The sequence below is a fragment of the Prosopis cineraria genome, unplaced genomic scaffold, assembly GCF_029017545.1.
Source record: "Prosopis cineraria cultivar Desert tree isolate PC_DT_omini unplaced genomic scaffold, ASM2901754v1 PC13, whole genome shotgun sequence".
Classification (NCBI taxonomy): domain Eukaryota; kingdom Viridiplantae; phylum Streptophyta; class Magnoliopsida; order Fabales; family Fabaceae; genus Prosopis; species Prosopis cineraria.
The window spans coordinates 29097361-29119513 of record NW_026555344.1 but is presented as its reverse complement, the minus strand read 5'-3'; the positions used below and the strand labels follow the sequence as shown (position 1 = coordinate 29119513).

At 33.8% G+C, this 22153-nt stretch overlaps 1 protein-coding gene across 1 annotated transcript; it reads left to right on the top strand.

The window, feature by feature from the left end:
• Positions 1-1035: 1035 nt before the first annotated feature.
• LOC129289989 (uncharacterized) lies at positions 1036-21006 on the top strand. The gene is made up of 4 exons (XM_054926718.1): positions 1036-1045; positions 1139-1339; positions 1443-1544; positions 20947-21006. The coding sequence occupies exons 1-4, from the start codon at positions 1036-1038 to the stop codon at positions 20991-20993; spliced, it is 360 nt and encodes a 119-aa protein (XP_054782693.1). The 3' UTR covers positions 20994-21006.
• The last annotated feature ends 1147 nt before the right edge of the window (positions 21007-22153 follow it).

The following is a 22153-nucleotide window of genomic DNA, read 5'->3' as shown; positions in this document are numbered from 1 at the left end:
GAGTAGATTCTCTTATGCCAACTTCATCTATGCTTGCAACTACATCACAAGAAACAGAACCCTCCTCTTGGCCCATAAGATCAAGAAAAGAATCTATTTCATTATCATCAAGTAACATATGAGAGAAAGAATCTACATCTTGCAAAAAGTCATCAATTTCTAAACAATCTTTGCAAACATATTTTTCAACACAAAAGCATGAAACATATAGAGTCAATGAAGAATAATCATCATGAGGAAGTGAGGTGTGTGCATATTGCTCAATAGCTTCTTCAACCAAAATGTCAATAGCATTAAGACCAAGTAAAGAATAATCCTCAAAGGGTCTTTTCATTGCCTCATATATCTTGAAGGTAACATGATCCTCTTTACATTTCAAAATCAAACTACCCTTTTCCATATCTATCAATGTATGGGTAGTCCTCATAAATGGCCTTCCTAGAATCAAAATGTCATCCCTACTCCCTTTCTTGGACATATCAAGCATATAGAAATCCACAAGAAATAATAGACCTTTAACACAAACCAACAAGTCTTCTACTATTCCATGTAGTCTCTTAACGCTCCTATCTACTAATTGGCATATCATTGGTGTTTTATGCATGAAATTCAAATCAAAGGCATGGTAAATAGACAATGGCATCACATTTATAGTAGCCCCTAAATCAATCAATGCATTTGAAAAATTTGTATTACCAATTTTGCATGGAATTGTGAAAGAATTGGGGCGCTCACACTTAATAGGGAGTTGAGGCTTCATTATAGCACTCACAGAAGAGGGTAATTGAACCCTAGCATTAGGCCTAAACTTCCCCTAACATACAACAATCCTTTAAAAATTTGGCATATTTAGTGTAATAACCCTAAATTTTAAATTGGACAAAATTTTTCTCTTAATGAATATTTTATTTAAAAATAATTTTTATAGCAAGTAGAAAGTGGGAGTTTAGAAGAACTTATACTAGAAAATATTTTTTGAAAATTAAGAGTTTAAATTTTACCTAGCAAAAGTTTGACTTTATTTGGTTTCAAATTATGGAAAAACGTTTTTGTCTATTTTTGTAATTTCCCCCTGTGCCCTCCCTAGTAATTTTCTTGCTGCTTTATTTTGTAATTTTTCCAACACTTCTTTGATTAGATTTTTATATCAGTCGTGTGAGGAAAGAAAACAGAGCATTATCACTTCTTACTTCTCCACCGACATTGTGCTCTTCTTCCTTCTTCACTGTCAAACTCTTCCTCCTCCTCCTTCTCGGTCATGTTTCCTCGTTCCTCACCATCGGTCTGTGTTGTCCTCACTACTACGCTCTTCTCCATCTTCATTCATCCATTATAATTGGTAACTAGCTATATTTTTCTTTCTCTATCGTTGGCCTCTGCTTCATCACTGGTCCGAGTCAGCATGTGTGTGTGAGTGCTCTTCAATTTCCTTTCTTTTTCAGCTGCTGCACGTCTTATATGTATGTGTGATGAGCTCAATTTTTCCTTGGCTGGCCGGCAATTCTGTTCTTCTCCTTCTCTGCCTTGTCATAGCAGTTGTAAAAGTGAGCCTTCAAACCATTATTCTTTGTGATTTTGTTAAGCGTGTGTGGGTAATTAAGTGAATAAGGTTGCAAACTCTTCTCTTGTGCATGCTGTAATGGTTGTTGCTGTGAAATTTCTATTGCTTTGTGCTGTCATATATGCTTGAACGTGAAAAGGAAAACTGATTCAGGCTGGAGTTTTTGTATAAAGAACAAGATGATGATGGTATGGATTTGAGTTTTGGTTGAACTTGATCTGATTTGTTTGATGTTGATAAATTTTTAGGAAGTGAAATTGATGTGGAAGATATTGGTGTTAGTTTATAAATCAATGCCCACAAGCTATTTGATGAAATGCTTGCTAGAAAAACTTTTCTTAATTTTGATATTTTGCTGAAATTTTATTAGTTATTGTGAGAAGTATATTTTGTATGGGTGTTATTGATCTATAAACATATTTTAAAGGTTGAAAAGAAAATTTGATTATGAAATTAATATGTAATTATTTAAATTTTTGAGAGTGGATGGTTGTTGATTGAATTATTATAGGAAACAATTATTTTCTATCAAGAAGGTTGAAGAAAGAATTAGAGGATTTTTTTTAAAAGTGGTATTTGATTGATAATTTAAAGGATTATCGAAGAGCTTGAAAATAAATTTTCCTTGCTTATTACAAGAAGGAAAATTATAGTGATATTAAGATAGTTGGTTTGTGTGCTAGATTATTTGGGGCACTGTTGAAGTAAGCGAGAAATTGAGAAGGTCAAACTTTATAATTCTTGGGATTTTTCAGGTGAGTGGGTGGCGTTCTGAATATATTTTTAATAAACTGTTTATAAAAATTTTCTTTATTTAAATATTATTATTATTGCTTTGTAAAGTGTTTACATATTTTTGTTAATCCTATTTTCAGATTAATAGTATTATTTCTCATAAGCAGTTTAATTATTTAATACCACGTTGATATAAATTTTTTATTGCAATGATTTGTGTATGAAGGAAATGATGACAATCTTTGGCAATGAAAAAAGATAGTTGAATAGTATTTGGAAGTACGAATTTTGAAACTATTCTTCTTTCACCATGCACACTTGATTTTAATGAAGGGGATTGAGTTCAGAACTCTGGATGCTAATGGCAGTTCCGTTAGCCCTTGGCATGCTATAGTACACCTAGCTAGTAGGGTGCTTATTAGAGGTGCTAGTCCTGTGCGCTGGCCAACGCATGTGGAATGGAGGGACGGTTATTCGTGAGCATCATACTCACATTTGTTTTCGTGGGCTTCATGCTTGCGCTTGATTCGTGGCTCCTCCCGCGCTTGTTTCGTAGCTTTCAGTCGCGCTTGATTAGTTACTTACCCTCGTGGACTGTGTGTCCATGCTTGCTATTCGTTCTAATAAAGCCCTCCTAAAGCTAAACTTAAAATTCATTATTTTTATATTATTTCTTTAAAAGCATTCTACCTACCATTTCTTGAAATTTTTATATGCCATGAACATTACCAATTTTGATAAATTACTTTGTCATATTAATGTTGTTCAAATTCATAATTGTATCATTGAGAAAACTTGTTGTCTATTATTATTAGTTTAAGTTCATGTTTCATTATTTCAAAATTTTTAAATTAAATTTATTCGCTAATGTTTTCATATATTTATATGCATGTATATAATTGGAACACTACTCACCGATAATTTCTTTGGTCTCAGATAGTGTAGCTAACTATACACCTTCGGCAGATCATTGAGAGGCCTTTTGCTTTTTGGAAAAAAGGAGGCACATTGCAATTATTAGTTTGGTAAAACTATGTGTTGTATTTTGCAATCATAACTTAGTGCTCCACGTACACCATAGTAAGGTTTCAGTCTTATTTAGCTATTATGTAAATTGTTGGAATGGAGCTAGTCTCCTTGCTAGGTTGGTTGACAGGTTCTATGGTTGTCGTGAAAATTTTGGGAGGTTCAAATTATAAGGGAGGCTTTGTTAAAATTTTTACAAAACATTTAAAATTTTACAAACTTTATTACTATATTTAACTTACATATATCAATATTTTAGCTTAGTTCCTGATCAATCAAGGCTTATGGGATATGAGTTCATCTCATATTTCATGCCGATCACACTCTTAGTATTGGGGTGTGACATTTAGGAAAGCTTTTCACAACATCCATTGAGGGTATATTCACATGAATTTTATGAAAGAAATCATATACCTCTTAATCAATTTCCCCTTTAATTTTCTTAGGAACAATTTGTGCTTGTGGAAAAGGAAGTCTCTTCATGAGTTCTTGATTTTGTTTTGCTTCTTCCTTCCTTGAACTTTCCTTTCTTGTTTCAGTTTGCTCGGACTCTTCCTCTTTTTCCTTGCTAAGCAATTCGGCCATAGTCCTCTTTTCCACCTTGAATGGTGGTTGCTCATATATGATCTCCTCAATGTTCTCATCATCATCATCCCTACAAAAAGATGCATCATTAGGAGAAAAAGAAGAACTAGAAACATTAATATCAAGAGAAGAATTCAAAGAGGAAGTGTCGGCCTTCCCTTCTTTTTGGGGTTCTTGTACTCTTTCTCCCAACTCCTTACCACTCCTTAATGTGATAGCATTGTGATTAGCTTTAAGATTAGCAACGGTGTTGGATGGTAATGTAGGAGCTTGAGCATTGGCTGCACTTAATTGGTTAACAATCATATTCATTTGAGAAGTAAGGGTATCAATTTTAGAGTTCATGTTCTCACACTTGTTACTCATACTCTCTACCTTGTTCCTTAAGCCATCATACATGTTTTTATACAAGGTATTCATTTCAATTAATTGCTTGCATAACACATTCACATCATTAGAAGAATTGGAGTTAGAAGAACTCCCAATTAGAATAAGTCTCCTTTCACCTTAAGAATTAGAAGAAGGTACAAGAGAATTACCATTGGGATTGTATTTGTGGGAAGAGCTACTTTAGATCAAAAGGTGTGGAAGCTCTCAGCCTTGAAGGTTTTGATATCCTCTTGGTTGGTTATCTTGCAAAGCCACATTTGGATTTGAATAGGAAAAATTAGGATGGTTTCTCCATGAAGGGTTGTAAGTATTAGAATAAACTCCTTGCCCTTGCCTCCCACCATAGGATTGCTTTCCATTGTAGATAGCATTCATTTGCTCAAACTTAATAGGACAATTGCTTTCTACATGCATGGGTGAGTCACAAAAAGTACAAAAATAAAGGACAAGTGCTTGAGAAGTACTTACATTGCTCACTTGAGATATTTGTGGAGCCAATATTCTCTCAATCTTGGTGGCTAGCAAGTCCACATGTGAATCATTAAGCATTGAGGAACCCACCATATTCACATTCCTCTTCTCTCTTATAGAGTATTTAGCACCACTTGAGGCTATCTTGTTAATTAGTTTCCAAGCCTTTAAGGAAGTGAGGTCAATCAAGCATCCATCACTAGCAGCATCAATGTTAACTTTGTCTCTTGGAATCAAGCCCTCATAGAAATATTGGACTAAATTCTCACTAGAAATTTGATGGTATGGGCTTTTAGCCAAAAAACATTGGAATCTAGTCTAATACTCATAGAGACTCTCATCCTGTTCTTGTTGGACCCATAGATTTGCTTCCTCAAATTGGTGACCTTAGAATTTGGAAAGAATTTATCCAAGAAGAGTCTTCTTATCTCAGCCCGTATGCTCAATTTTATATAAGAAGGGTAGTTGAAAATACCACTCCTTTGCTAAACCTTCAAGAGAAAATACAAAAGCCTTAGCTTGAACATCATCAACATTTACATGCATAGGCTTCATAGTATCACAAACCAAGTAGAGAATATGCAAAAACCTATGGCAATCCTCTCTTGGTAACCATGAAATTTAGGCAATGTATTAATTAAAGAGGGTTTAATTTCCAATTGAACATTAGTAGGAGGAACATACAAGCCATAAGGATTGTCATGTCAATTAGGTTAAGTTAATTGCCTAATGCCCCTCTCCTCTTTAGGATTATGCAAGCCTTCAAATTCATTATTAACATGGCCATCATCATGCAAATTCTCACTCCCATTCCCATGGCCCTCATTATGCACATGCTCATGCCCTAAGATACCTTCCATTATTAAATTACAAACCAAATGAGAATCAAGAATAGGTTGTGATCTTCTCAATCTAGAAATAGTTCTTTCAATTTTTAGATCTAATTCAACAAAAGAGGTATGTTTTCTTTGGGTCATGCATTAATCAAGCCCAAGAAAATTAAGAACAAAAAACAAGCTAAACTAAAATGCAAATCAAGAAGAAACAATTCAAAACACACAAAAGCAAGAGAAATTTTTTTTTTCTTTTTCTTATAAACTCAACAGCAACAAAATGAAAAACACAATAAAAAAAAACACCAAACAAGTAGAAAGAGAGTTAGAAATGCTCAATCAAGAAGCTTTGGCAATTCTGAAATTCACACAGTAGGCTCTCTAAAGATAGTGAACTTTTGGATTTTCTAGTAGTCAATCCACATAAGAAATTCCTGTGAAAATTTTATGAGAGACACAAGAGATATACAATAAAATTATATAAAAATTTCAGATCAAAATTCCTTCCCAATCATTCCTAGAATTTTTCACAAGTTGGTCCACGATTCTGGAGAAACAAGATTTTGTCTAGAAGACCTTTAGAGCTTCCAGCAAACTTTCAAATAGGAAAATGGAAAAATTAAAGAAAATGATAAACACAATAAACAAATATAAGAAAATAATAAGAAAAATGAGGCTAGAATAAATCAATTTGGACGCATAGAGAGGGAGATATGCCAACTCAAAATTGCAACAGGGTTTGGGAATCCTTTGTAAAAGCTCCTTGGAACTTATTATTTTGTAAAATTTCCACAGGACACTTTCCATGTCCACAATTAACCAAACCAATTTTAAAATGAAGCCAAAATATAGAGCTTTCAAATGAAATAAATTTCAAGTTCAAATTCCCTCAGACTCGTTCCTAGTTGATTTTTCAATTTCAAACAAAGACACTGAAAACATAATACTTTCAGCTCTACACCAAACCAACGAAAATTACACTAATTATTTTTTTCCTTTTTTCCAAAACAAAAAAAACACTCAAAACACACAAAAACACTAAAAAAATAAAACCCAATTTTTATAATTTTTCAAAAAAATTTCAGAAACATTAAAAATGTAAATTAAGCACTAAACAACCTTAGAATTAAACCTAAACACATTGTTCGACAATGGCGCCAAAATTTTGATAGGAGTTAGTCGCTTATCCTCAAAATTAAACTAAAGCTAACTCTAATGCAATATAGGGCCAACCCTAGATCATCTTCCAAGGAATGGTCTTAGTCTAATTAAAAGTTATCTAATGGAATAAATTACCCAAAGTTGTAAGAATTTAGTTACCTAATTATCTATACTAATTACCTAATGTGCAAGAAATTAAAATGGTAATTAAAGTGAGTAAAATAAACTTTCCTTTTCACAAGAATGGAACCATAGAGATTAGTTGATTTTAGACTTATTATCTTCTCATGATCAAGCTAAGTTTAGCTCCCCTTTTCTCTTGACTAAAGCTGTCATGACTGATTCGGCCACTTCATGTTGAGCACATAATCTTATGTTTTTCATTTAGTGAATTACATGTGTTGAAATTACATAATCTTGTGGTGTCAATGCTTGTATTATTGAGTAGCTTGACATAATCTTGTGGTTACTCACATTGTTGTTTTGGCCGTGGTTGTTGAGAGGAGATTTTGAGTGAATCACTTGACTAATTTCTTTACCAATTGGTTAATTGAACTAGGGACTTTAATCTAAGACCTAGGGAAGTTAGCTAATTAGGTTAATTGGCTTGGGATAATTTTCTTAAGTTACGATAGCTTTAGTCAAGAGGAAAGGGGAGCTAAACTTAGCCTAATCATGAGAAGATAATGAGTCTAAAATCAACTAATCTCTAGGGTTCCACTCCTGTGAAAAGGAAAGTTCATTTTACTCACTTTAATTACCATTTTAATTTCTTGCACATTAGGTAATTAGTATAGACAATTAGGTAACTAAATTCCTACAACTTTAGGTGATTTATTCCACTAGATAACTTTTAATTAGACCAAGATCATTCCTTGGGAGATGACCTAGGGTTGGCCCTATATTGCATTAGGGTTTAGTTTAGTTTAATTTGGAGGATAAGCGACTAACTCCTATCACTTATCTATTTTTTCAGCTTGTTAAATCCTGAATGGACTAATGTTAATTTCAAATGAGTTATTGTTAAAACCTAAATGAATACTCATTGATGAAGAACTAACCCGAATAATTATGTCCATCCTATCAGTTTTTTTGACTTGTTAAAGCCTAAATGGATAGTTGTAAATTTCAAATGAGTTGTTGTCAAAATCTGAATAGATACTTGATATTGATGATTAAACGCAGAGGTCTAATAGAACAAGTATATAAACAACAAGCCATTCTAGATTAACAACAGTCTATTCAGGCTTTAACAAGTTAGAAAAATAGATAGGATGGCCATAATTGTACATGTTAGTCTTTCATCAATAAGTATCCATTCAAGTTTTAACAACAACTCATTTTAAATTAATGACAGTCCATTCGGGTTTTAACAAGTTAGAAAAGTAGCTAAGATGGCCTTAATTGTACAAGTATTATTCTTTTATCAACAAGTATATATTTAGGCTTTCACAATAATTCATTTGAAATTGACAACAATTTATTCAGGTTTTAATAAGTTTGAAAAACTAATAAGATGTGTTTAGTTGTATGAGTTTGTCCTTTACTAACAAGTATTCATTCAGGTTTTGACAACAATCTATTTATGATTAACAATAATACATTCAAACTTTTAACAAGTAAAATGCATGAAATTTTAAAGCCCTCAATTTCTATTTATTCATGTCAAATTAACAAGTAACATTAGTAAAATAAGAATTAACAAACACATCATTATGTTATATCATGGAAGTGGTTAAAAGTTCAATTTAGTACATTATTTTTTTTACCATATATAATTAAAGGGCTTGGTGGCTAATTAGGTGGCCAAGGGTTATAGGATCAAACCTTTCCTTGGCCACCCAAACTAACTATTCTTGAAAAAGTCTCACTGATACTAAAGCTTGGGTGACCAACCACTGGGACCCCTATCGGTGATAGGGGCTTCGGTGGCTTGTGTTAGCAACAGTAGGGATTTCTTTTTTTTTTCTTTTTAACTTTAAGGGAAATTTGGTCTTTTGACTTAAAAAAATTAATATATGTAAATGCCCTAAGGGGGGATGAATTGGGCTAATTGAAAATTTAAATAAAAAGCGGTAATAATAAGTGAGATGAAGGAATGAAATCACCAATCATGAGGGTTGAAAGAATAGAGCTTGACACAGATGATTTATCCTAGTTCAAATCCCATCACTTGAGTCTACGTCTAGTCCTCAAGAACCTCTTGAGATTTCTAACTATAATACCAAGAGTAATCCGAGCTTTTGGTTGCCACAGTACATAAACAAACTTGTCAATAAGTTTAAAACTCTCCCCCTTATATAGGTAATAATAAATCCCTTTAAGCTCGCTGAACTTAAGTTCCTCTGTTTTGAAGATGTAAAACAAGGATAAATAGAGTAAGTTCAAGAATGAACTACTATTGCTTTTAAACTTTCTTTTAGAGTATGTATATAATCAATGAAACTCTCTATCAATAAATGATACATAGAAGATAGGTAAACTTTGATACTTAAAATAAATGCAAAATGTTCTTGTTGTTCTCATCGTTCCTCCTTATTCAGGTTTCATAAATGAGTCTATTTATAGTTGAGAATCATAAATGATCCATTATACTCATAAATGTTTCTATTGGAGGTTGCTTACGATCTATTTCCTTCTAGCTTTGAGTTTCTTTGGATATCTGAGCTTCTCTGAGGTTCTCGAGTGGACTAGCCAATGGAACAGTGCTTTACGGTAGAGACTTCCTCTTTTGTACAGTAATGGCTAAAAGCATTAAATGCTTTTGACAAAAGTGGTTGAAGCTTATACATTTTGATATAACAATAAGCAAGCTCAGTGATTAAAATAAATATTAGCAGCCAGCAGAATTTCAATGGAATAATTATTTTTAAATATCATTTGGTAAGGATATAGAGTGAATACAATTGATTTTAGATGAAAAGAATGATTAAAATATGAGTTCTGATAACCTTCAAAAGAGATATAAAAAATAGAGTACAAAGATTCATAGTAGTACCGGTGTTACTATGATCTAGCACCGGTGTTACAGTCATAAGCAGACACAGAAAGAAAGTTATTGCACAAGTGTTGTCCTTACCGGTGTAATCCAATACGTAAAAGATGAAGATTCTTGATATTTTTGGAAGAATTAGAATATTTCTAAAAAGATTATTTAGCACCGGTGTTAAAAGAAAATAACACTGAAGTAACATTTTAATCAAATCTATTCATAAGATTGAAGAAAGGACATTACTAGTGTTAAGATGTTAGCACAAGTGTTGCATAAACTTGAGCAAAACTTAGTATAGGTGCTAATTACGTAACACAGGTGATGACATAGCTCAACTAAGGATAAATAAAGAACAAGACCGATGTTGAAAAGATAGTACTAGTGTAAGGAAAAAGGTTCGAATAAGAGAGACTCAATTGTACAAGTTTTAAAAGGGTAACATTGGTGTTAGAATGAGTAGGACCAGTGTTATATGAACCATGAATCAATAGAACAATGAAGATAACAGAGGCAACATTGGTATTAGGGCATCCAGTACTGGTGTTATCAACACTTAGAAATATTTTTGAACAAGATAGCTTCAAGTATAAAAGATTATAGTTAAGTCAAATACTTAACTAACAAGATAGCATACCTTTTGCTTGTATAAGCTTTCACTTAGTTAGTTTTAATGTTAAGCCAATTATTTTTGTTAAGAAAGCCTAAAACGCATAAAACTTCTCTTTATTTTGCAATCATCAAAATCAAGGTTCAACATTTCTCCTCCTTTTTTATGATGACAAAACTCAGTTGCAAAGAGTTAGTTCTTAGAGAGACTTTGGTCTCTACTTCTTAAAAGAGATAAACATAGATTAAAAGAGAAAAAATGCACATTATATATATATTCTCTAAAGAAGGTACAAATTATTAAAGAAAGTTTAAATATATAAACAAGTAAATATTCAAACAGCCACTCAGTTCACCTCTTAAAGTTATTACCAAAGAAATCCATTAACTCATAGAATTTCTTGATAGTAGGAGATGAAGGTTTGGGTGTTTTAGAGGGTTGAAAGGTTTGAGGTTCAGAGGGTTTGGATAAGGATTGAGGCTTAGAAGTCTCTAAAGGCTTTGCTCTAAATCTGCTGAGTCTAGGTAAGGCATTTCTTGGTCTTCTCACAATAGGTTGACCTTTATGCTTGCCACTTATTGAATCTTCGACCATATACTCGTCTAACCCATTATCTTGAACCTTACTATCTGCCTTGTTTTCTGACTTTGCATCACACTTCTCCCCCTTTTTGTCATTAGTGGAAGGCTTGGATAGATCAACAAGAACAAACAGGTTGGAGGAAGGCACATAGGATGAAGAAGTACCACTTTTAGTCCAAACTGGTCTATTCTTGAACCTTAGTAGAGGCTTGAACATTGCACCAGATTCTAAAATGGCAAGGAGTGGTGTGGGAGACAATACAAAATTAAGATTTCTCCTGATTAAGTCTTGAAAGGCTTCCATATAGTTAATCCCATAAAAGAATGGAGTAGAAGGCGACGATGACTGTGTAGACTCCAATTCTTCCTCATCATCAAATATTTCAATATACTCTCTAGCAATCTTGGCCAGAACTAGTGCAAGCTTATTGCTATCTAAAGCATATGACTCAACTCCTTCTAAACTATCTTCAAATATAGCTCTTAGTTTAGAATCAGTAGAGGAAACTAGTCCAACCTTCAGATTTTCAGTCTTGGAAGGTATTTGCAGGTCACTATCAATGTCTGCCTCAATCTCCTTCTTCGAAGTAGAGGTACTGGATGTGTGTACTAACACAAAATCCTCATGTAGAGAGACACTAACATTCTCATGTAAAGAGACACCAGTAAGAGTACCCATCCTAAAGGGAGAATAGTGCTCGAATGTGTCTCTTGATCTAGCTAGTATACCTCCAAAACTCATAACTTAAGCTCTCGGCAAGCCAATTTCTTCCTTGAATTCTTCTCTAATTTCTTTAGAGGCTTTCTTTAGTTTCTAATTGAAGTCCTTAGCTTGTCTTTCAAGACACAAAGTGAAAAGCTCAGCTTGAATCTTAAATCTCCTATCCAACTACTTGACAGCATCTGAATCAAGATATACTCCTTGTGATGATGGTAGGATAGATGAGTCATTCTAAGCTAGTTGAGAATCTTGTCTGCCTTGAGCACTATGAGCTGCTACTAAGTAAGTTTCAGCCTCAACATCACCTCCTCCTTCTTTATTAATTTCCATCTTTTTTATAGTTATATAATTGATCTCCTCATGTCCTAACACTTCATTACCTTCCAGATATATAATATTTTAATCTTCTAGCATTTTGGAAATGCCATTTCCATAGATGAGATATTTCCCATCTCTTTTTCTGCTCAGCTAGACTAAGTTCTTGATCTTTTTAAAGATGATGGAGGCAATATCCAATTTGAATCCTTTGATTAAGGCAATCATAAACCTTAAGTCTTCAGAGATAAACTAATTTACCCCAGTTCTTTTACAAGTAATCAACCTTGACAGAATGTGATAGATTATTCTGTGAAGTGTCGGCATGGACTTAGGATTTTCTATAGGACCAGAACTTTCTTCCCAGGTTGGTATCAGTGTTGTGAACATGACTGGCTTCTCATAGGATAGGTCTGATAGCCTCATCAACCTTTCATTAGTTGGAATATTTACAAGGGTGTTGAGATCATCTTTTGTAATGTCAAAAGACTTTCCTCTCATTGTTGCTCTTAGTACTTCACTATTATGCAGAACTTGTAGAGAACAGTAGAAAGCTACTTATTATCATGTTAAGCTCTAATAGTGTCTTGTAAGGCTTCATCATTTCAGTAACATCATATCCTTTCTCTTTGAGCTCTGTTAGGTTAGCAATCTAAGATTTACTTACTTTTTTTCTGGTCATTTTCAAGGCCAGGCTTAGAATTTATCCAATATGGAGTGAGTCAAAGCATAAACTAGGAAAATCATTACTCTCATCTGATACCTCAGTGATAGGAGCTTTCCCTTTCCTCTTCCTCTATTCTTTATGATTTCCAAAGTGAGGTTGCTTAGGCATTATACCTTCAAGTGTTCTCTTAGAGGAGATTGATTCATGTTCAAAGGGTTGAGAAGCTTTAGCTTTCTTTGATGGTCTTTGTCCTTTTTGAGCAGTCTTAGGCTTTTTAGGAGGAGGTTGAGATGGAACTGTACTAGTAGTTTCCACTTGTTCTTCATCAGGAGATTTTTCTTCATTCTTTCCTTTCTCTTTCTGACCTTTGCAACTTGCTCTGTTTTATTCATCATTTCATTGTAGCTGCTGAGACTTGGATTTTCTCATCTAGACCCAACTCGCATAACCATATTGTCTCTAGCTTGGAAGAAATCAGACACAGAGAGTCCTCAAGCTTTTAGAGCCTCTTTAGTCATTTTTTCATGTAGGCTTCATCACGGATTGGTCAGTTTATATTAGAGATTTTGATGGAGAAAATGGTATAAATTTGGTAAAGGAATGGTTGGGTTAACAGGAAAAATGATTATGAAAGAGTAGAATAAAGAGGGAGTTTATTTGAGAGAAAAGTAGCACCGATGGTTTTAGGGCAAAAGAGTGAACTGAGCGAGAAAGCACATTCACACACATATATATAGACAGACATATCACTGGTGTTACTTACCATAGCACCGGTATTAAACTTAAAAAATTAAAGTTCAATGGTTATCTTATTTAAAGTTGTAAATCAATTTGATCTTATCTACGCTAAGTCATTTTGAGGTGTTATACTCATCTCTTTGTAAAGTTAATAACTTTGAAGTAGCTTTCATAGCATCAATGTTGAACAATATAGCACCGGTGTTATTATCAAAGTTAGCTTTCTGTAATATCTCAGAATAACCATTAGTACCAGTGTTGAACTTCTAACATCGGTGTTTTATATTTTTATAACACTAATAGAAAATTTCGTTAGACAGAGATCCGCACTTTTAAATAGCCACTCCGATGCCTAAGTTAGAATACATAATTAAATAGATTAAAAAGAATGAGTAAGAAGAAAGAATTGCTTACAGTTTGTTAGGATTTAACAGACCCAACTCTCTTCTTATGAATACGAACTGTTCTGCTCCCAGAGGTTTTGTGAAGATATTAGTAAGTTGTAGTTCAGTAGGGATAAATTCTACTGTGACATCTTTCTTTTGAACATGATCTCTAATGAAGTGATGACGAATGTCAATATGCTTAGTTCGAGAATAATGAACTAGATTCTTAGTCAAGCATATTGTACTGGTATTGTCACATTTGATTGGAATATTCTTGAGCTTGATTCCAAAGTCTTCAAGTTGCTGCTTCATCCATAATATTTGAGAATAACACAATCCAGCAGCTATATATTCTAATTCAGTTAATGATAACAAGATCGTATTTTATTTCTTGCTTGCCCAAGACATAAGTGATCTACCAAAAAAGTGGCATGTTCCGCTCATACTTTTTCTCTCTGTCTTGTATCCACCAAAATCAGCATCAGAATATCCAATTAAGAACTTCTTCCTTTAGGATACTAGAGACCCAGTGAATCAGTGTCTTTTAGATATCTAAAAATTCTTTTTACTGCAGTCACATGGGATTCTTTTGGTGCTAATGGAAATCTTGGACAGAGACCAATATTGAAAGATATATCTAGATGACTTGCTATTAAATATAGAAGAGATCCAATAATCCCTCTATATGATTTGTAATCATATTCTGTTCCAATAGCATCTTTATCCATTTTAATGGTTTAGCTCATTGGAGTATCAATTCTATTACCTTGATCCATCCTAAACTTTTGAGCATCTCTCTAAGATTTAGTTTGACACATAAATATACCATCCTTCCTTTGCTTAATATGTAGTCTAAGAAAGAATGTCAGTTCTCCCATCATAGACATTTCAAATTCTCCCTGCATTAACTCAAAAAATTTCTTACACTCATCAGTTGCACTAAATATAATATCATCTACATAAATTTCAACAATTAATAATTGATCCCTTTTTCTTTTTATAAAGAGAGTAGTGTCAACTTTATCTCAATTGAATCCTTTCTTTAAAAGAAAGAAATTCAATCGATCATAGCAAGCTCTAGGTGCTTGTTTGAGTCTATAAAGAGCTTTTTTCAATTTGAAGACAACATCAAATTTTTGAGGATCTTCAAAACTAGATAGTTGTTCAACATTGAGAAAGGATGTAACCCTTGAGAAAAGCACTTTTTACATCCATCTGGTATAGCTTGATATCTTTCATAGATGCATATGCTAGAAGTAGGCAAATTGCTTTTAATCTAGCAACTAGAGCAAAGGTTTCTTTATAGTTTATACCTTCTTAAGGATTGTATCCTTTTGCTACTAGTCGAGCTTTGTTTCTGATAATTATGCCTCCTTCATCAAGTTTTTTCTTGAAGGCCCACTTAGTTCCAGTTACTGGATGATTTTTGGGCCTTAGTACCAAGTCCCATACTTGGCTTCTTTTAAACCAATTAAACTCTTCTTGCATTGCACCTATCCAGTACAAATCAAATAGGGCTTCTTCTACTATTTTTGGCTCTATTTCTTAAATGAAGGCTGAATGACTAACAATGTTTATAATTTACCTATGGTCTGGACAGGTTCATTGACATTCCTAATGACTTGATCCAGAGGATGATTTTTGTTATTTCTCTAAGTGGTTAGTTGCTAAACTTCTTCAATTTCATTACCTTCGGGTGGAGTCTCAGATTTCTCTCCTGGATCTTTTGTTATGTTGTTTTTCTTTAGTTGAAGATCACATAGCTCTTTTGTGACATCATCAACATCAGGTATCTTCTTCTTTTCCATAAGAAATTCATCAAACACTATATGATTGATTCTTCCATGGTCTTGGATTTGAGGTTGAATACACGAAAAGTCTTACTCCTGTTGGAGTATCCAATAAAAATTTCCATGTCTAATTTGAGATCAAATTTTCCTAGATTCTCCTTGTTGTTATTGTGGATAAACACCTTGCTACTAAACACATGAAAATGAGATATGTTTGGCTTTCTTCCCTTGTAGAGTTCATATGGTGTCTTGTTGAGTTTAGGCCTTATGCAAGCTCTGTTGATGATGTAACAAGCAATGTTCATGGCATCAGCCCAGAATATTTGTGACACGCCATTATCACTAAGCATAGCTCTGGCCATTTCTGTGAGTACTCTGTTCTTCCTTTCTACCACTTCATTTTGTTAAGGAGTTCTTGGTGTAGAGAAGTTATGTCTGATTCCATTTCATCACAATAATTCACGAAGTCACCATTTTCAAATTCTCCTCCATAATCAAACCCGATTGACATTATAGAAATACCCTTCTCATTTTAGACCTTTTAGGCAAATACATTAAAGGCATAAAAAGTTTCATTTTTAAACTTAAGAAAGTAAGTCCAAGAAAATCTAGAGTAATCATCAACAATAACTAAAATATAGAGATTTCCACCAAAACCTTTTGTTCTCATAGGACCCACCAAATTCATATGTAAGAGCTGAAGAGTTTTTTCAAATGAAATAAAATCTTTAGACTTAAACAAAGATTTAGTTTGTTTTTCAAATTGATAGGCTTAGAAAACTTTTTTTCATCAAAGCTTAAGGGTGGTAAACTAATAACTAAATCATTTTATAAAAGTTTTTCAATTTGTCTTTTGTTTACATAAGCCAAGCATCTGTGCTACAAATAAATTTCCCTAAATTTACTTAGAAAATAGGTTTAAGAAAGAGGTTTATAATCTAAATCAACAGTATAAAAATTACCATCTCTATCAGCATGAAGAAGTATCTTCCTATCTACTTTTTGTTGAATAATGCATTCCTTTGAGTCAAAGATGACTCTGTTTCCTTTGTCACAGCTTTGACTTATGCTTATTAGATTGTGAAAGAGACCTTTGATATATACTACTCCTTTAATGCTTCTTTTCCTCTTCCCATATTTCTAAAACCAACAATATGACCTTTTTGATCACCTCTAAAAGTGATATGACCACAATCTCTTTCATGTAGTTCTATGAATTAATTTAAATCTCCGGTCATGTGTCCAAAGCACCTCTTAGAGATAGTGAGGCATACTTGATCTAATTGTGATTCAGTTAGGTCTATTTCTTGTGCTATAAGGTATAGGCTTGCTATCTCCTCTTCCTCTTCTTTATCATTTGAGGAGCTATCTCCCCATGCAGTAAAGGCCTTCTTCTTCTTCTAAGGCTTTTCCTTTTTCTTCTCCTTTTCTTTTTTCTTTTGCTACTAATAACAATCCCATTTGATATGTCCTAATTTCTTGCATTCATAACATGTCAGTGGCTCCTTTTGATCTTTCTTGTTGCTTGAAGATCCTTTTTTTGAAGTTCTTCTTTCCTCGATAGAATCTTTTAAATTGTCTGACCATCATGGCAAATTCTTCATCTTTGTCAGATTCTGCTTCTGATTCATCTTCATCGAATTTCAGAGCAATGCCTTTCTTCTTTTTGCCTATATCTTCCTTGTATTGAAACAAGGTTGATTCATGTTCTTCAAGGCTTCTAAAGAGTGCAGCTACCAAGCTCATTGATACTCCTTGTGCCTTTGTAATGGTAGTGATTTCGAGTTGCCATTCCATTGGAAGACTCTTGAGAGTTTTTCTGACTTGTTCAGCTTAAGTGTAAGTTTTGCCCAAATTTATCAAATGATTGATAATATGAGTAAAATTTACTTGCATATCTTTGATTGCTTCTCTTTTCTTCATCTTGAATGTCTTATATTTATGAATGAGACTACTCTTCTTATTTTCCTTAATGCCATCAATTCCTTCATGAGCTTGTCTCAAGGCATCCCACATTTCTTTTATAGTAGTGCAGTGAGTAACATGATAATATTTCATTTTATTGAGAGCATAGGCAATTGTAAGTTTTGCCTTGGCATTAAGATTTAATCTTCTTTTGTCCTTATCAACCATTCTTCTCTTGTTTTTTGTCTCATCAGGCCATCATCTCCAAGAATCATAGGGGCATATATGGACCTTTGGTAGCGATGTCCAACTTCTCAATATCTTGAACTTTAGGATACATCATCATTCTGCTTTTCCAGAAGGGCTAGTCTTCTCCTTTGAATGCAGGACGCCTCATTGTTGACATACCTTCTCCTAAATTATCATATGCAAAATTAGCTATTAGTAGAATCTTTTACTCAAATATTTAAGTCAAATACTGATACCAATTGTAAATGCCCCAAGAGAGGGGTAAATTGGGCTAATTGAAAATTAAAATGAAATGCTGTAATAATAAGTGAGATGAAGGAATGAAATCACCAATCATGAGGGTTAAAAGAATAGAGCTTGACATAGATAATTTATCCTAATTTGACTCCTACCACTTGAGTCTATGTCTAGTCCCCAAGAACCTCTTGAGATTTCTAACTATAATACCAAGATTAATTTGGGCTCTTGGTTGTCGCAGTACATAAACAACTTTTCAATAAGTCTAAAACTCTCCCCCTTACAAAGGTAATAATAATAAATCCCTTTAAGCTCCCTGAGCTTAAGTTCCTCTATTTTGAAGATGTAAAATAGGGATAAATAGAGTAAGTTTAAGAATGAACTACTACTTCTTTTAAACTCTCTTTTAGAGTAGGTATATAATCAATGAAGCTCTCTATCAATAAATGATACACAGAAGATAGGTAAACTTTGATACTCAAAATAAATGTAGAATGTTCTTGTTGTTCTCGTCGTTCCTCCTTATTTAGTTTTCATAAATGAGTCTATTTATAGTTGAGAATCATAAATGATCCATTACACTCATAAATTTTTCTATTGGAGATTGCTTACGATCTATTTCCTTCTAGCTTTGAGTTTCCTTGGATATTTGAGCTTCTCTGAGGTTCTCGAGTGGACTAGCCAATGGAACAGTGCTTTACAGTAGAGACTTCCTCTTTTGTACAGTAATGGCTAAAAGCATTAAATGCTTTTGACAAAAGTGGTTGAAGCTTATACGTTTTGATATAACAGAAAGCAAGCTCAATGATTAAAATAAATATTAGCAGCCAGTAGAACTTCAACGGAATAATTGTTTTTTAGATATCATTTGGTAAGGATATAGAGTGAACACAATTGATTTTAGATGAAAAGAATGATTTAAAAGATGAGTTCTGATGACCTTTTAAAAGTGATATAAAAAATAGAGTACAAAGATTCATAGTAGTACCAGTGTTACTACGATCTAGCACCGGTGTTACTGTAACATCCCAAAAATTTTAAGACTCAGATTTATTTTAAAAAATAAAATAAAATAAAATATCTATAATTAAATTAAAATTTAGAATAATTTGATAGAGGTCTAGAGTTTGAATTTTTCTCAGCAAAAGTTTGGTTTTATTTGATTTTTAACTATGGGACAAATTACCAAATTTGACCCGGGCTTTTGTGCTATAATAAAAAATATTGGGCCCTTTCTTGTAATTTTTCCCAAAGTCTTATATCAGCCTTTTTAAGGGGAAAAAAGACGCAGAAAACAAAATTGAAACAAGAAAGAAAACAAACGCACGAGAGAGAGAGGAAGAAAAAAGGAGAAAGAGATGGAGTTACGCTCGGATCTAGGAGGCTTTGCGGCCGTTGCGAGCTCGGCTACGCGATAGGTAAACTCCCTACTTCAATCCTCTTCCCTTCCTCTTTGTTTTTCTCAATTTTTGGAAAAGAAAATTTGTGGATTTTGATCCCAAAGGCTTTATTCTTGCAAGCTTTTATTTTTTTGGATCCTATGGAGGATGTTTGAGTTTCTATATAGTGATATATATTTTGAGTGGATAATTGGATGAAAAGAGGTGTTTTGGGCACAAATTAAACCCTAAGAGATTGGGTTTTTCTCCTCAATAGTTTAAGCTTATTGATTTAGTTATAATTTTGCTATTTTGAGCCCTATAAGATTTAAATTAAGGTTTGGTTTTCATTATAAGGGCTAATGGTGAAAGTTGGTGACACTAAGTGAAGGTTTTTAATTGATTAAAAATTTTATAAATTGGAAATTAGCCTAGTGATGGCTAATAAATGGTTTTGGTGGTTAAGTGATACTATGTGAATGGTTGGTTTAATATATGGACCATTGGGATGGATTATGGCTCATAGACCCAAGTTGTGTGGTATGAGTTATAGTCTTCATTAATGCTATTTGACATGATAAGTGATGTGGATTACTTATATGTTGTAGGAATTATTGGTGGAATTTGTTTGGAAGTTAAGGAACAAGCCAAGCCCTATTTTGTACAAGAGGAACCCTTTTGGTACTAAAAGGTTGAGGTAACAGGGGAATTTATATTTCTTATTACTTCGTTTTAGCTATTTTTGAATAAATATTACTAGCTATCATGCATTACATGTTTTAAAAGATTAAATGTGCTTTGTAAGGGGTTATGGGGTACTACTTTGATTATAGTACAAATATGTTTTCTAATGTTTAACAACAATGTTTTTATGGAAACGAGATTTGTTGCATGTATCATAATCATAAAGAATAGAAGTTGCACTTAAGGAAGTGTAACTAAGTAAGGTACCTTAGATAGGCTAAGGAACTGTTTAAGGGAGATTTATAAATATTATACTACCTTAGAGTGTTGAAGTGGTCAATACTCGGGAAAGGTAGACATGAATAAAAGGCATGATCTCGGTGGGAGTTCACCAATGAGAAGGTGTGGACTTTTGATATTCTATGGCACACTGTCAGTACTCAGTGTTGCCTTACATATTGTGGGCTCAGTGCACTAAAGTGGTTAGTGTATTGAGTGTTCGACACCTCTCAGTGGGGGAGGGAATCCGACATATGAAGTGTGAGGTTGAGTGCCTAGGCCAAGGTAGCCCTCACATGGAGAGTAAGTCGGGCTGGCTCTGGGAGGGAGTTAGCTTTGACTGCTCAGGATTCACGTCGAAGGGGCATAGGCGGTTCAGTGGATTAGATCATGCCTTAGATTATCTTTGTGCCTTTGGAGGTACAAGTAGGTATAAAGTTTACCTGCGAGTTAAAGAGTGCTAGGGGGCATTCTGTTGGTCATGAAAGGCCATACCGGCCTAGGTCATGCATTCATGCATTTTAAATGGCTAAATTATACTATGTTAAATTTATTATTCGTTTATTTGATTATGACTTGCTTTGTAATAATCAATGTAGATTTCTCTGTTACTGAGACTGTGGTTGTCTTACCCCTTTCTTTTCAATATTCTAGGTCCAGGCGAAGGAACCAGTGGAGGACGGGGAAAGGAGCAGAGCTAGGGGTTGTTTGTGAATTGTAAAGAACTGCAACCCATTTCTATTGAGCAAATCTATTGTAATGTATTTAGGATTAGGGTGCCAATAGGATATAATTATGTATATGTGCATGAGTATGTGTGGATTGTATGGCTTGTGTATGAATTTTTGTTTGCTTGTATACTTGTGACTAGGAAACTTGGCTATGGTGTGTGGTTTTGATGGATTTATTTAGTAGACTAAGTTTCCACTATAAGCAAATATTTATTTTGATATATATGTGATTCCACAAGCAAATGCAAAGTGGTTGCATTGCAAATGGTGTGCTATAGGCAAACATATACCTTGGATAGAGAGAGTGGGTGCGTGGGCCCCACAGAGATCTCTGAGCCAAGTGAAAATGTTTATCGTGTGTATTCATATGTGTATATGATATTTGGAATAGTTTTTTTGACCACTCTTGTGTGATTTGTGCATTTTGGGGGTTTAGGGTCCATTTTGGGAAATGGCACCCGAGTGGTCAAATTTTAGTATAAAGGATTTTTCTACCATTTAAATGTTCTATCAGGTGTTTTTAGTCCTATTTGACGTGTCCAAAGTGTTCCCATAAGTTTGTGACCATTAGGATGAGATCTGGACAATTTTGAAAATGGTTTTTACCAAAAACCCATACTTTTGCATCCGGGTGTCCAAATCTTAATCCGACCGTTGGATTTCTCTAAAATTTGGGTCACAAGTAAAACCTTTTATAAGCTTCGTGTGGGCTTTAGAATCATGTCGATCAGATATCGGATGGAGAAACAGCGCACTCTGGAATTTGGTCCGAAGGAGCTGTCATGACAGCAAAAGTGCTGTCATGACAGCAATAATTGATAATGTTGCAACATGTGCGAAATTTAATCCGTCCATTGGATCTTTCTAAAATTTGGTATGCTAATAGTACTATTTAAAAATGACATGTGGGATTTGGAATCACTCTGATCGGAGTTCAGATGATGAAATAGTGCACCCCGGAAGTTAGTCCGGAGGTGCTGTCATGACAGCTTTTTAGCTATCATGACAGCAAAAATAGCCAATCATTTAATATGTCTAATTTTTAATCCAATCTTTAGATCTTTTTGAAATTTGGTACACTTATAGTACCCTTTGAATGTGACGTGTGAGATTTAAAATCACTTCGATCG

Bases quoted from the DNA above. Each gene is read 5' to 3' on its own strand.
- LOC129289989 (XM_054926718.1), top strand. The intron at 1,340-1,442 runs GTAACTAGCTAT...TTTCTTTTTCAG, and splicing joins TCATTCATCCATTATAATTG to CTGCTGCACGTCTTATATGT. The intron at 1,545-20,946 runs GTGAGCCTTCAA...TCAATATTCTAG, and splicing joins TTGTCATAGCAGTTGTAAAA to GTCCAGGCGAAGGAACCAGT.